The sequence below is a fragment of the Parasteatoda tepidariorum genome, chromosome 3 (genome assembly GCF_982258835.1).
Source record: "Parasteatoda tepidariorum strain Cologne lab strain chromosome 3, Ptep-v5.0, whole genome shotgun sequence".
NCBI lineage: Eukaryota > Metazoa > Arthropoda > Arachnida > Araneae > Theridiidae > Parasteatoda > Parasteatoda tepidariorum.
In genome coordinates this window covers 28,056,080-28,068,702 of record NC_141757.1, presented here as the reverse complement: position 1 = coordinate 28,068,702, position 12,623 = coordinate 28,056,080, and the positions used below count along the sequence as shown (strand labels likewise).

General features: G+C 28.0%; 1 protein-coding gene across 1 annotated transcript in view; it reads right to left on the bottom strand.

Annotated features, from left to right (window-relative positions):
• Positions 1–12,623, bottom strand: part of Cbp80 (Nuclear cap-binding protein subunit 1) — a 36,023-nt gene that overhangs the window by 10,422 nt on the left and 12,978 nt on the right. Inside the window, exons 11-18 of the mRNA XM_087159003.1 lie at positions 11,596–11,693; positions 11,048–11,111; positions 10,226–10,336; positions 9,271–9,335; positions 8,781–8,918; positions 8,024–8,127; positions 6,598–6,717; positions 315–414 (exon numbers count right to left, since the gene is read on the bottom strand). Of these exons, the coding sequence (XP_087015129.1) occupies positions 315–414; positions 6,598–6,717; positions 8,024–8,127; positions 8,781–8,918; positions 9,271–9,335; positions 10,226–10,336; positions 11,048–11,111; positions 11,596–11,693 (800 nt within the window). The remainder of the gene's footprint in view (positions 1–314; positions 415–6,597; positions 6,718–8,023; positions 8,128–8,780; positions 8,919–9,270; positions 9,336–10,225; positions 10,337–11,047; positions 11,112–11,595; positions 11,694–12,623) is intronic.

Below are 12,623 nucleotides of genomic sequence, written 5' to 3'. Positions count from 1 at the left end.
TAAAATTTACTCAAATACAAACAAACAAAAATATTTTATATAAACCACCAATTTGAACATTAATTGCTACAAACAATTCACACAAGAAAACTACACATTATGGCAAATCCTATGATAATTCAAAAGTCAATAATTTCATGACAAATAAAAAGTATTTATTATCAATATTTTATTTTCAACCTGATATTTAAAGCACTTATAACTTTTTAAGAATCATATTGTATTATAACAATAACATATTGAGATTAATGACTAAAAAAAAACCTATTAAGTTCCATTAGTTATTAAATAAAATATTTCAGGAAGTAACTTACTTTGCTATTGCAGCAAAAGCATGAGAAAATGATTTATCAGCATAATTTAATAGCGACTGCACAAACACATCAATTTTCAAAGGGTTATGTGTAGGTTCCACTGCAAAAAGAAAACATTCATGTAACAAATTCAATACAAATCACAAAAATCAAGAAAACATATATCAGGGTTCCCACTCTATAATGAGATTGAAATTCAAGGACTTTCCAGGACTTTTCAAGGACCTCAACAAAATTTTCAAGGACCTTAATCCAGTGGCGTAGCGAGCTTAACTCGCGCCCGGGGTACAATACCCTTTTAGCGCCCCCCCCCCTCCCATTCGAAAACCCTGTAATATTATATGTAAATATACTCACAAATAAATAAATAAACAAAGTAAAATAAATAAAGTTATAGACTCAAGCTAGGCTTTAAATTTGAGACAAAAAATGTAGTTGAGAGAACAAGACTAGATTTTGAAATGTATATGATCATCTAGAATTAGTTCAAAAGATATCTATTAGTTATTTTACATATTTATAAAGAAATATTTTAGAAACACGCAGTTTAAAACAATAAAAAATTAAATATTTATTATCTCTAAGGAGATACATATATTTAATAATCATATGATTATAATACATTAATAAAACTAATTACTATGTCTAAATTTTCCGTGTTTTTGATGAAGAAATGCTAGGTCACTTAGGCTATCTGTCAAAATTAATTTTAATTTGCTGAATGAACGTTCGCAGCTAGCAATTGGTACTGAGATAGTCAGGAGTATTTGAAATGCCGCTCTCAGATTTGGAAAAACATCTTTCGAGATTGATTATAAAAGTAAGAAATTCTAATGGAGTTTTAGGTTTAATTTCTTTTCAACTGCGGAGTAACATTTTGCTGTCATATATTTTGATAAAAAGTTCTATTACATTGAAATCTGTATTATAAAATTCACCCGGATTTTTACAATTTTTTTTCAATGTCGTTATCAACATTATCCTTGTTTAATAAATTTTCAACGTCTTGTAGAAATCCAAATTTGAAATTAAAGTCACTTAATCGTTTACACATTTCTTGATGGAGACGATCAAAAGTGCTTTCCTTCCATAACGCGGGGAAATTTCACTTTCTGCTGAATGACCATCATAGCCAATTCTCCAGGCACGTATTGTTGTATCCATATCCCATTTTTCACAAAGAGACTGCTTTTTCTATTGCCTCCTTACAGAGCTCGTCTCAAATTTCAGTCGCTAATGATTCAAGATCATGGAACACTTCTCTAAAATTCATTCTAGGATCTTGTAATCTGAGCTGCACACGATCAATCCTTCTTATGATTTCGTACCAGAAATGAACTAAAGTTACAAAACTAAAGGTTAGTATATTTTACAACAGAATTGTAGCTTCACTTCTGTTGTCACTTGTAGTGGTAGTGTGCTCTGCTAATTTTTCTATTAGTTCTTTTATATTCTATAGCCCATAGATGATAACGATAACCGCTCCGGTGGCGCTCCATCGCGTTTCAGATGTGTGACCTGCCATCACGGCAGCATTATCGCAACATTGTGACCTGCAGTTTGTTAATGAAATTTCATCGTAATTTAATTTCTCGAAAATTGTATTTTCGATCGAGGCTGCATCTTTAGCATGTATTTCAATAAAACTCAAAAAGATTCTTTGATGGAAAATTTCTTATTGATAAAATCAGCATCGGCCTAGCGACTTGGGACATTTGTTCTCGATGAGAGATATCAGGAGTTGAATCAAACAAAAGTCCATAATATTTATTTCGTTTGATATCGTTTATTAGTTGATTTCGAACTGTAGATGCCAGAAGATGATGTTGTTGTTGTAGTTCATTTACGTCGCACTAGAGCTGCACAATGGGCTATTGGCGACGGTCTGGGAAACATCCCTGAGGATGATCCGAAGACATGCCATCACAATTTTGATCCTCTGCGGAGGGGATGGCACCCCGCTTCGGTAGCCCAACGACCTGCACGCGAAGTCGAGCACTTTACGGTAGCACAGTTTAACGAGGACCAATACCGCACACCCTCGGTCCCTGCGCAGACTGACCCAAGTGGATCACCCACCCGCACACTGACCGCAGCCAGTGATGCTTGACATCGGTGATCTGCTGGGAACCGTGTCTTAACGATCAGTCCTCTGCGGGACGCCAGAAGATGAATGAATTCATTTGTGGTGACAAATATGAGAACAACAAATTTTCCTGTTAACAAATTTTTTCATACTCTATTCACTTAATAATAGAATCGTCGAATAGATGTAGTAAGTAATCTTATTTGATTTATTACTTACCAAGAATGCTTTGAACTTGAAAGGTAATAACATAGTGAAATAAACAATATAATTTATGCTGACATTAAACTTATATACAACATTTAATAACATTTCATTTTTATTCTAAGCAGAGCGCGATGACAAGGACGTGAATTAAATATTGAAATATATTTAATATGAATTTAATATAATATGAATTAAATATTATGAATAATATTTATGAATTAACATTTATTATATTACACTGGCACTAATTTAAAATATATTTTCCAGAAATCAATTATAATAAAAAAAAAATTATCCAGAAATTTTTTGTTTTGCGGACCATTTGGCGCCCCTTTGTGAGTAGCGCCCGGGGCATGATGCCCCCCCTTGCTACGCCACTGCCTTAATCTAAGACCAATTTTAAAAATTATTCTCTTCTATTTTACTAGAAGCAACAATGCTTGTTGTGGCAATAATTAATTTCAAATATAATACCTAAATGCTTTTCCTATATAGAGAGAAGAGAGTATATGTATTATGGACTAAAATTTATATTTTTTTAAAAACAACCCTACTGGTTTTAGATATTAATTCACAAAATCATTTTCAGCACAATCTATAACAAATGGTAATGAGGTGTTAATGGTGAAATCCTTTAATCCTGTGTATTTCCATGTGAAGGCTGCATGAAAGACAGAGCTAAATCTTAGGTATTCCATATTCCATGACTATTCCATAACCCCCTCCTCTCCTCTATTAAACATCGTTTCTGAAATTATTCATCCATAATTTACACAACCTTCTCTAAATGTTATGCAGCAACAATTCTTTCTGAAAATAAAAATTAGAAGGAACATATCCCATTTTCACCATGTTTAAAAGCATTATTCGTTATGTGTAATCCACAACTGCCAATGAATATGACCTGGTGGGAATATTTCTCTCTAAATTCACACTGAAGCTTCTAATAGAATTTCCAATTGACATAGGGTCCATCCATGGATAATTGAAGTAATTTAGAGAGCTTTTAACCATCATCCATGCATTTGTAAAAAGAGGACAGAAATATTTTCTGCAGTTCCATGACCCATAAATTGGGAGGTAAGATACTTAGTGCAAATTTTATTATCAATTCCTTACCATAATGTCCATTTTAGATTGTAGAGACTGATTTAACGTCTCATCAAAGAGTACAGTGTAGCAATCAACATTCTTCAGCTCATTTATAAGAATCTCTTTGAAGTATAGTGCCAATCCAAAGGAGCCCAAATAGGCTCACTTTGTGGCACTACAAAAAAATTGTCTCGCTATACAGCTATCAGCAAACATTTTGGAGAACAATTTACTAATCCCTTCACAGGAGTTACTTGAATAATTACTAGTGACGCACTTCAGACTCCAGAGAATTTCAGCATCAAGCACATTCCTTTTGACCAGATAAGAAGACAATGTTCCCTCGGCCACTAAAGTTTCTGTTTCACTTGGGGCACACGATATTGAAGGAGTATTTACACCAGATGAATTAGATGTTGATGTCTTTGGAAAAAGAGAACTCAGGGCATGAGACTGCTTTTTTGTTTTACCTTTCTTTCATGTGTGATTTCAGAGCAGATTCGTCCATTTTTGCGATATCGATCTCCTTCATGCATAATCGGCACTTGGCTTTGAACTTCTTTTTGGGCATCGATAAAATCCATTCTTTATAAGCTTGATTATTCATCCATTGGGGATTAAAATAGCACTTCCCAGGCATAACTAGTCTAAACTACATAACACAAATACGAGGCCGTGCCTTTGCGAATACGCTTTACAATAAAGTTTTGAAATGACGCAAACGTAAGGACAAGTGCGGATGGTAAAACGTCAAATTTATTGAAAACTACAAGGTACATATTGTTACGAAATTCGAGAGTATTCCAGCTTCGATAAGAAAAAAGAAGATCTAAGCATATGCGACAGAAGATGAAGTGGAGTCTCGCCCCGAACGCATTGATTGTCTGCTGTGCTCCGCGCGCTTAGCAGACACCAAGACGCTAGGCTCGGTTAGAAACGGTGGCGTTAAAAACCACGTGAGAGAGCTCGGGAACAAAACAGAAAGAACGAGAAAGATCCGCGGGTGTTTTACAGTGGTAGCAGCAAAGTTTTTTAAAATTTTAGGGTAATTTTAGGAACTTTTTTCAAAAAATTTTAGGTAAATTTTAGGGGTAATATATGATTTTGCTAGGATAAAAACAGATCACACGGTAGTTTATTGCATAACAGAAGATTATTACAATTCATCCACACATATCATAAATAGTTGCAAGCCATAAAATAAAGCTCTGAAATTTATTAAGTCAAGAATGAAAACTCTAAAGTGCAAAAATGAAATTTCAAGTTTACATATTACCTATCAGAAATTAAGTGCATAATTCAGGAACAGGCAAAAGTGAGAATAAATCAAGAGAAAAAATAAATTAACACCAACTTGGATTTTTATTTAATTTTTACCTTCTTAATCAAAACTTTATTATTACCTTACTTTATTAAGAAAAACTATTGTGATATTATTAGATTTCAAATCAGCAATTTATATTGGAAGTTAGAGAAAAACAAATTAATCATGATCATTTTTCTAAAATATTCTTGATATGATTTGTGAGATTCTTTTACTGCCCTCAATAGTGTTGTGGTGATCTTCAACACTCCTCCATAATTTCGAATGGTATCTTTGATTAGTCTAAGCGACATAATAGTATACTCATGCTGACTCACATTAAGCATTGCTTTATTTATCGAAAAACCTCTCTCAGGATCAGAATTCCCATGTGGCAAAATTAAAACAGTTTTAATTAACGTAGTTAAATTCTTATATTTTAGATTATTGCTTTTTTATTTATATTTAGCCTATAACTCTAATTTTTTAGGAACACCAACAAAATTTTATCAGATTTTTAGGAATTTTAGGGTTTGCACATACTTTTAGGAATTTTATGAATTTTAGGGGGAATGCGACCCCTGGTTTTATAAAAGGGGCCGCCGGCAGTATTGGACAAATTCAAGGACCTATCAAGTTTTTCAAGGACCTAAGACGTTTTTCAAGCACTTTCAAGGACCTAAATTTAGCAAAAAAAAATTCAAGGACTTTCAAGGACTCTCAAGGACCGTGGGAACCCTGTATATATATATATATATATATATATATATATATATATATATATATATATATATATATATATATATATATATATATATATATATATATAAAAAATAAATATCTTATGCTCTAACTTTTATACTGAAATAGCTCAAATTTATTTTACTTGTTTGGTTATAGCACTTCATTGTAATTTTAGCACTAAAAACAAAATTACTTTTAAATTTTATTTTTTAAAAAGAAGTATGATAAGAAGAAATGATAAACAAGATTATGCAATTAAGCAAATTACCAAAATAACATAATAATAAACTTAATAAGCATATTTAGAGGTATAGATTAGTTTTCATGCAAGTTTCTGTCTTCATATGGCAGTTTTTTCATGGAAAACAAAACAATTAAAAAAAAAACATGGAAAACAAAACAGAACTTGCAGGTATGCCATTAGAAATAGTTCTTATCTCTTGAGTTCAGAGATTTTTAAAATACTTAGTTTTGTGGTGAAGTTTAATAATTGCAGAAACTTTTGCACAAATTAGAATTTAGAACAAACAATAAGTTTTTTTTTTTGAAAATGGCCTTTCAGCACAGCATATTTTAAATCAGTTATTGCATTTTATGTTTTTTTTTTTTTTTACATATTTAACAGTTGATTATTTCTGAACTATCCCATTTTATTCCATTGTACTTAATATACTTTTTTCTACAAATCTCAGCAATTTCAAGTTAAGACATCTTTTCAATTTCCTAATATAGAAAGATTAAACTAAGATTTTTTTTCGAAACATTTAACTGAAATTTGCATTTGAAATTCAAGATCATATTAGATCTTGCATCAGATAACAACAACACAAAAGAAAAAAAGAAATATATACCATCATCTTCTTGAAGAGGATTTGGTAAGTCTTTGATAAGCAACAAGGCCTCTTCTGCAGTGCACCTCTCTTTCAGTGCACCTGTCAACTGCTGAGCTGCAACAGTGCCTGGCAACACTTCTGAAAATTTTGCAAAATTGTGCCTTATTTCTTTTTTTATCAAAAATATTCAACATGTTTACAAATCCCACATAATTTTGACTTGAACTGACTATTCCAAAATAGTTTTTGGTTTGGAAAATACTTATTTTACACAACAACAACAAAAAATATTTATCAAAATGTAATATTAATTTTGATACAGCATTGCATTTACTCAGTGTTTATCAATCAGTGTACTGTGACCAGAGAAGAAAGTCGTATTTAAAAAACTAATTTTTTAAAAAAAACTCATGTCCTAAGTTTTCTAGTAAATAAATAAATAAAATGGTATTTTTTCATGAAAATAAGTCAAAAATACAAAATATTAACTGATATAATGTAGACTTTGGATGATTTCATAAAAGATAAAATTAAAACAAACAAATTCAGTTAACCTTTCCCCCTGATTCTTACTCACTAATTTTATAGCTCACTAATTTTAACAATTCTAAAAAATATTTTAGAATTGTTATAACTTAACTGTTTTTGCCCACAGGATTTTTTCCTACTGTTTTTCCAGAAACAAAATTTATCAGAAATCAAAAAGAGTGTTTTAGTTATTCCTTATTTATGCACATTAAAATATTATTTATACGAGAACTTTGCCAAATGGTAAAAAAATGACATATGAATTATAATTTCAAATCGAAATATTTTTTTTACCAGAAATTTAACCCATTATTTAATGATTATTACACATTTATATACATATCTAATTTATTTATATTATTTGTTTATATCCTATGTATAACAATATTTATCATATACAAATTAATAAATTTATAAATTAAATAAAAAAAAGTTACAAGTTTGAATATAAAAATAAAAATTTACACCAAGTCTGGAAAAGTTGTCAAAAATGACTTACAGCCATCCTAACAAATTCTGTAGCATGCATAGTAATTCATAATTTGATATCTTCTGTCATATATAATCAAATATTACTATTCATAGCATAATAAAGGTCAAAATGTTTGATTGGTTGATCAAACACAAGTATTGAGTTTGATAGTGGTGAACACAATGGAGTACACTGGAACAGAATGCATTTCCAAAACAAACCTTAAAATTCTCACTTATGTTAATATCTTGCAGCTTACCATAAAATAATTTAATAATTTAAACACTTAAACAATAATTTTGGACAAAAATGCCAAATAAATATTAGTTTTTTTTTTCACAACAAAAACAACTCTACACATAAAATATCATTAAATAGATAATCAAAATTTAAAATCATAACTTGAATGCAATATCTAATCTAAAAGTGAATTAAAAATCTCACCAGCCCCTTCTTGTCCATATTTGAAAGAAGTCACAGGTCTCAAAGGAACAAGATTAGAAAAACCTTCCTTCACTAAGTCGGCCACTCTTTGATAATAAGAAAGTCTAGGGGAGAAGCATACATTAAGAAAGAAATAAGCATACATCCTGCTATATAATTAACATGAATACAGTGATTAAAACTGCTTGATTTTGCAAAATGTTGCTAAGCATGAAGAATAGGTGCCTTCATATTCAAAACAATTTAAACACTGCACAAATTATTTTTAAACAAAAAAAGCAGGTTTTTGGAGCAATATTGCAAGAATTACTTAATTTTTTTTATTCCTTAAATTAATTTTTTTCTCCTTAATTCCATAAATTATTCTTTTATTAATCTAGAACAAAAGTCTGAGCAATTTGTTATAATTTGATACATAATTAACTAATTATTTGATAACTAATCTACTAATTGTAAAGGATTTTAAAACATAAAATTATATCAAATGTTACAGACATTTATTCTACACAATAGGAAATAATTTACTGAATTAAAAAAAAAATACAAAAAAAATTACTTTTAAATATTTTTTGCATTTTGAATCATTTTGTTCTGAATTTTGCTACTCTCAGATAATTTAAAAGATTATTATCTTATTTCCATACAGCTAACAAAGTAATTAATTTAATTTTTTTTTCCCTGGAATGATTTTGACACAGATAGAATCAGTCAACATTATCTTGAATATGTATTTTAATTGAATAGTTGATTTATTTACCTTAAAGCTTTATGCAGAGTTTCTCTAACAAACACAGGTTTTGGATGTAAAGGGTCCATACTAATACAGTCATTCCAGTCATCCCAATTCCAACGAAACTGAAAATTGCTTAAATGATAAGCAAACCAACTTGAAAATCTGAAATAATAGAGACATGTAATTGCAATAAATATTAATTATTCATTAATTTATAATAACCAAACAAAACTTATTATATTATTTTGCAAAACAAAATCAAAATTTTCCCATTATCCAACTGGGTACTAAATTATGTGGGCATTCTTATCATAGCTGTTAAAAGATAAAGCCCCAAGAACTGTAAATGTTGCCGATTAGGTGCTTACATTTATCTAGCTGAAAAATTTATTAACTATCATAGCCAAAAATTTAGCTTTAATTAATTAAAATACACTTGAATAGAAAAATGTTGACAAAAAACTATTTAAAAAATTCTGAATATTCTTAAATTCGTAAAAAATAATAAACTGACCTATTTATACAATCAATGTTCATTGTATCTAATCTTTCATAAATTAATTCCACTGCTTGAGCTAGCTATGTAAAAGTTAAGAAAATCTATGATTCAAACAACGGTTTAAAATAATAGACCTATAGTACAAAATCAAAATAATATTTAAGTACACAGACATATTGAAAAAAAACTTCTATAATTTTTTTAGTTAATAACAAATATTAACTTCTTTTTTAATGTCTACACTGTTAAAATACTGATTAGAAACAGTTTAATCTATTACAAAACCAGGAACAATTATGCTTAAAAAAAGAAGGAAAAACACAGTAATCAGTTTCATAAAAAAAATATAAATATTAAACTGAATAAATAAATACTTCTGATAAAAGTCATTTATTAATAAACAGCTAAAATTCAATTTGTAATTTAATGGTATTGCTACTATTATTACAGAAATTAATTTTGAATTTTAATATATTCAGAAATTAATTTTAATTCATTTGGAAAGTTAAGAATTCATGTGTCAATCTTAAACACATAAAAGTGACCTATAATTCCTGCAATTCATTTATGAATCATAAACCTGATATTGCAGTCCAGAGAGTTAAAAAAGAAAAAATATTTTATATTAAATTGGTAACTTCTCAAAAAATTACACTTTAATTCCAACAAAACTACCCTCATGCAACTTAAAATTAAATTCAAAAATAAATTAAATATCATCAGAAAGTAAATCAAACGTAATCAGAAAGTTAATCAAATATATATTTAATTGTTGATAATAATTTTGGTTGCGTTGTAAATTCTTATAAAAAAATATTGAAATTTTGGTTAATGTGAAACATGATAAACTGAATAACAGAGAGGGAAGATGCAGTGTTTTAACTATTTTAGCTAATAACACTATATAATTGCATGCTTGCCAATTAAAATCAAACACTAATAATGGAAAGAAAGCAACTTGAAAGGATACAACTTGTGGCATTGTACTAGGTTGCAGTTTACATAGTTCAAGAAAAAGTGAACCTAAGCAGACCTCACGATAGTTTGAAACAGGTAATTTGAAAATTTCCCCTAATAGAACCTGAAATTAAAACAAAGATTAAAAAAGAAAGAAATAATAAATTGATTTATTATTCTCTCACTTTAAAATATATTAGGAATTTATATTACAAACTTAATAATTATAAATATATATTAAATGGTTGCCTAAACTATTAAAATGGCAATTGAAAGCATGAGTCTAATATATAAAAATAGTTTTCTTGAGTTCATCATTTTTAAAATCATAATTTTGGGGATACTTTTAATAACAAATTGACACTTATTAAATAAATATATATCATTATTCTACCAAAATTCATTGGTTAAATCATATGTTAAACAAGTTTTAAAAAATGCATTGAAATGGTATAAAATTTTAACATTAAGAAAAGAAAACTCTTTATTAAAACGCATATTTCATTAATTCAATACTAAAACATCAGAAGTTATTATTTTCTTACCGATTAAGAACTAACTATGAATCAAGATTTAAATTAATATAGAGATATTAAAATAATAAGGTATTTTTTCTTTGAAATGACATCAAAGAGAAATTTTGTTCGCTTTTGATATTTAAGAGAAGAAAAAAAATATTTGACATATTTTAATAATGTTGAAGCAAAATCCAATGATTTACTTCTAAAAAAAAAATTCAATAACTTATTTTGAAAAAAAGCAAAATTTAATTATTCTTAGGACTATTCATTTCAAATACATCAATTATTAAAGCAATTGTATGAAATAACTCTACCTCAACAATGACATATTCAAGAGGAATCTTGTGTTTTCCAGGATAGCTTAAGAGAATAGCAGCACTAAAAAATAAAGAAAAGAAAAATTAAACACAATTAAAGTTTTAAATATGTTAGACTAAAGAAAATATTTAATATTGTCCATTGTTCAGTGAAATATCATTCATCTATCTCTCATTTTCTGAGTCTGTCACACATTTGTTTCAACAAATTACTTATTCTTAATCAATGTAAGAATAAAATGTCATCTGTATGACGAAAGCAATACAAAATATTAAGTGTATATAAAAGTCATAATATATGTATAGTCATAATGTATAAACAAAATATTAATTTACATTTCACTTTTTTCTCTTTCACTATGAATTACTTTTAACTAATTAATCTCAATTAATTACAAATCTTCTTCATTGGAAAAAATGGCTTATTACTAACTATCATAAAAGGTGTATTTATAAATTTTACAGATATTTAAGCTTCAAAAATATTCACATTTCAATGCACATCCTAATTGGGCAAAATTTATTAATTTCAACAAAAGACTTACCAATCTTTTCTAGATAAGACATTTTGTTCAATGATTCGTCGAATTTGTTCTTCAATTAAAAACCTCTCAATTGAATGAGCACCAGGTAACACAGGACCCTAAATATGACACAATTGCAAACATTAAACATACAAAACAAATTATAAATAATATCTACACTACATAAATACTATTAAGTTAACACTATTTGAACTTGGAAAACATTTATAAATTATTCTTAATAAAACTTAGCTACATGAAGTCATTTACAAAAAAATGATTTAAAAAAAACTTTTCTTAAATAACATAAAAACCTTATTTTTAATTAATATTTAGTTGATAACTTTTTATCAATAATTTTATTGAAAACATGCTAAAAAAAAGTAAAAATAATAGTTTTAAACGATAATCCAAAGGGTAAAAAACTGGAAAGAGACTGAAAAAATATCTGCATAAAATAATAAGAGTGAAAATGTGAATAAAAAAAAAATTATGATTAGAAAATTTAGCCTAATGTAAATAATGTACTTTAAACGCTGTTTTATTTGGGAATATCAATTTAAATGATGTACGTAAATATAATAACTAATTCTAAAACAAAAGTTTGTAAGTTGAAATGCAAGCAATTTAAAATAGTTGCTTTTCATATCAATTTTATTAAGCTTATACATAACCTACAAACATTCAAATTTACAACCTTATAACTTTTACAAATGTACTTGCATAGTTTATTTATTTGTTATTGTTAGAAACCTGTTTTGTTAACAGAATTTAACACTAATGTTAATTATAGCAAGCTCTTTAAACATTTAATAAGAGCTAAAGTGAAGAATTCACTATCTTATGAAACATTTAAAATATTCTGAAATAATAAAATGTGAGTAACATAAAGATAAAATAGAAAGTAGTGCATTAAATCTGAAAACTTATGGAGTAAAGATAATCATAAGAACTTTAGTTAAAATCAGAAAACCAATAGTTGTCCTACAAATTATTAGGAGGAGCCACAACCTGAAAAATATGGTAACAATAGTTTAGACAGAAGTAGT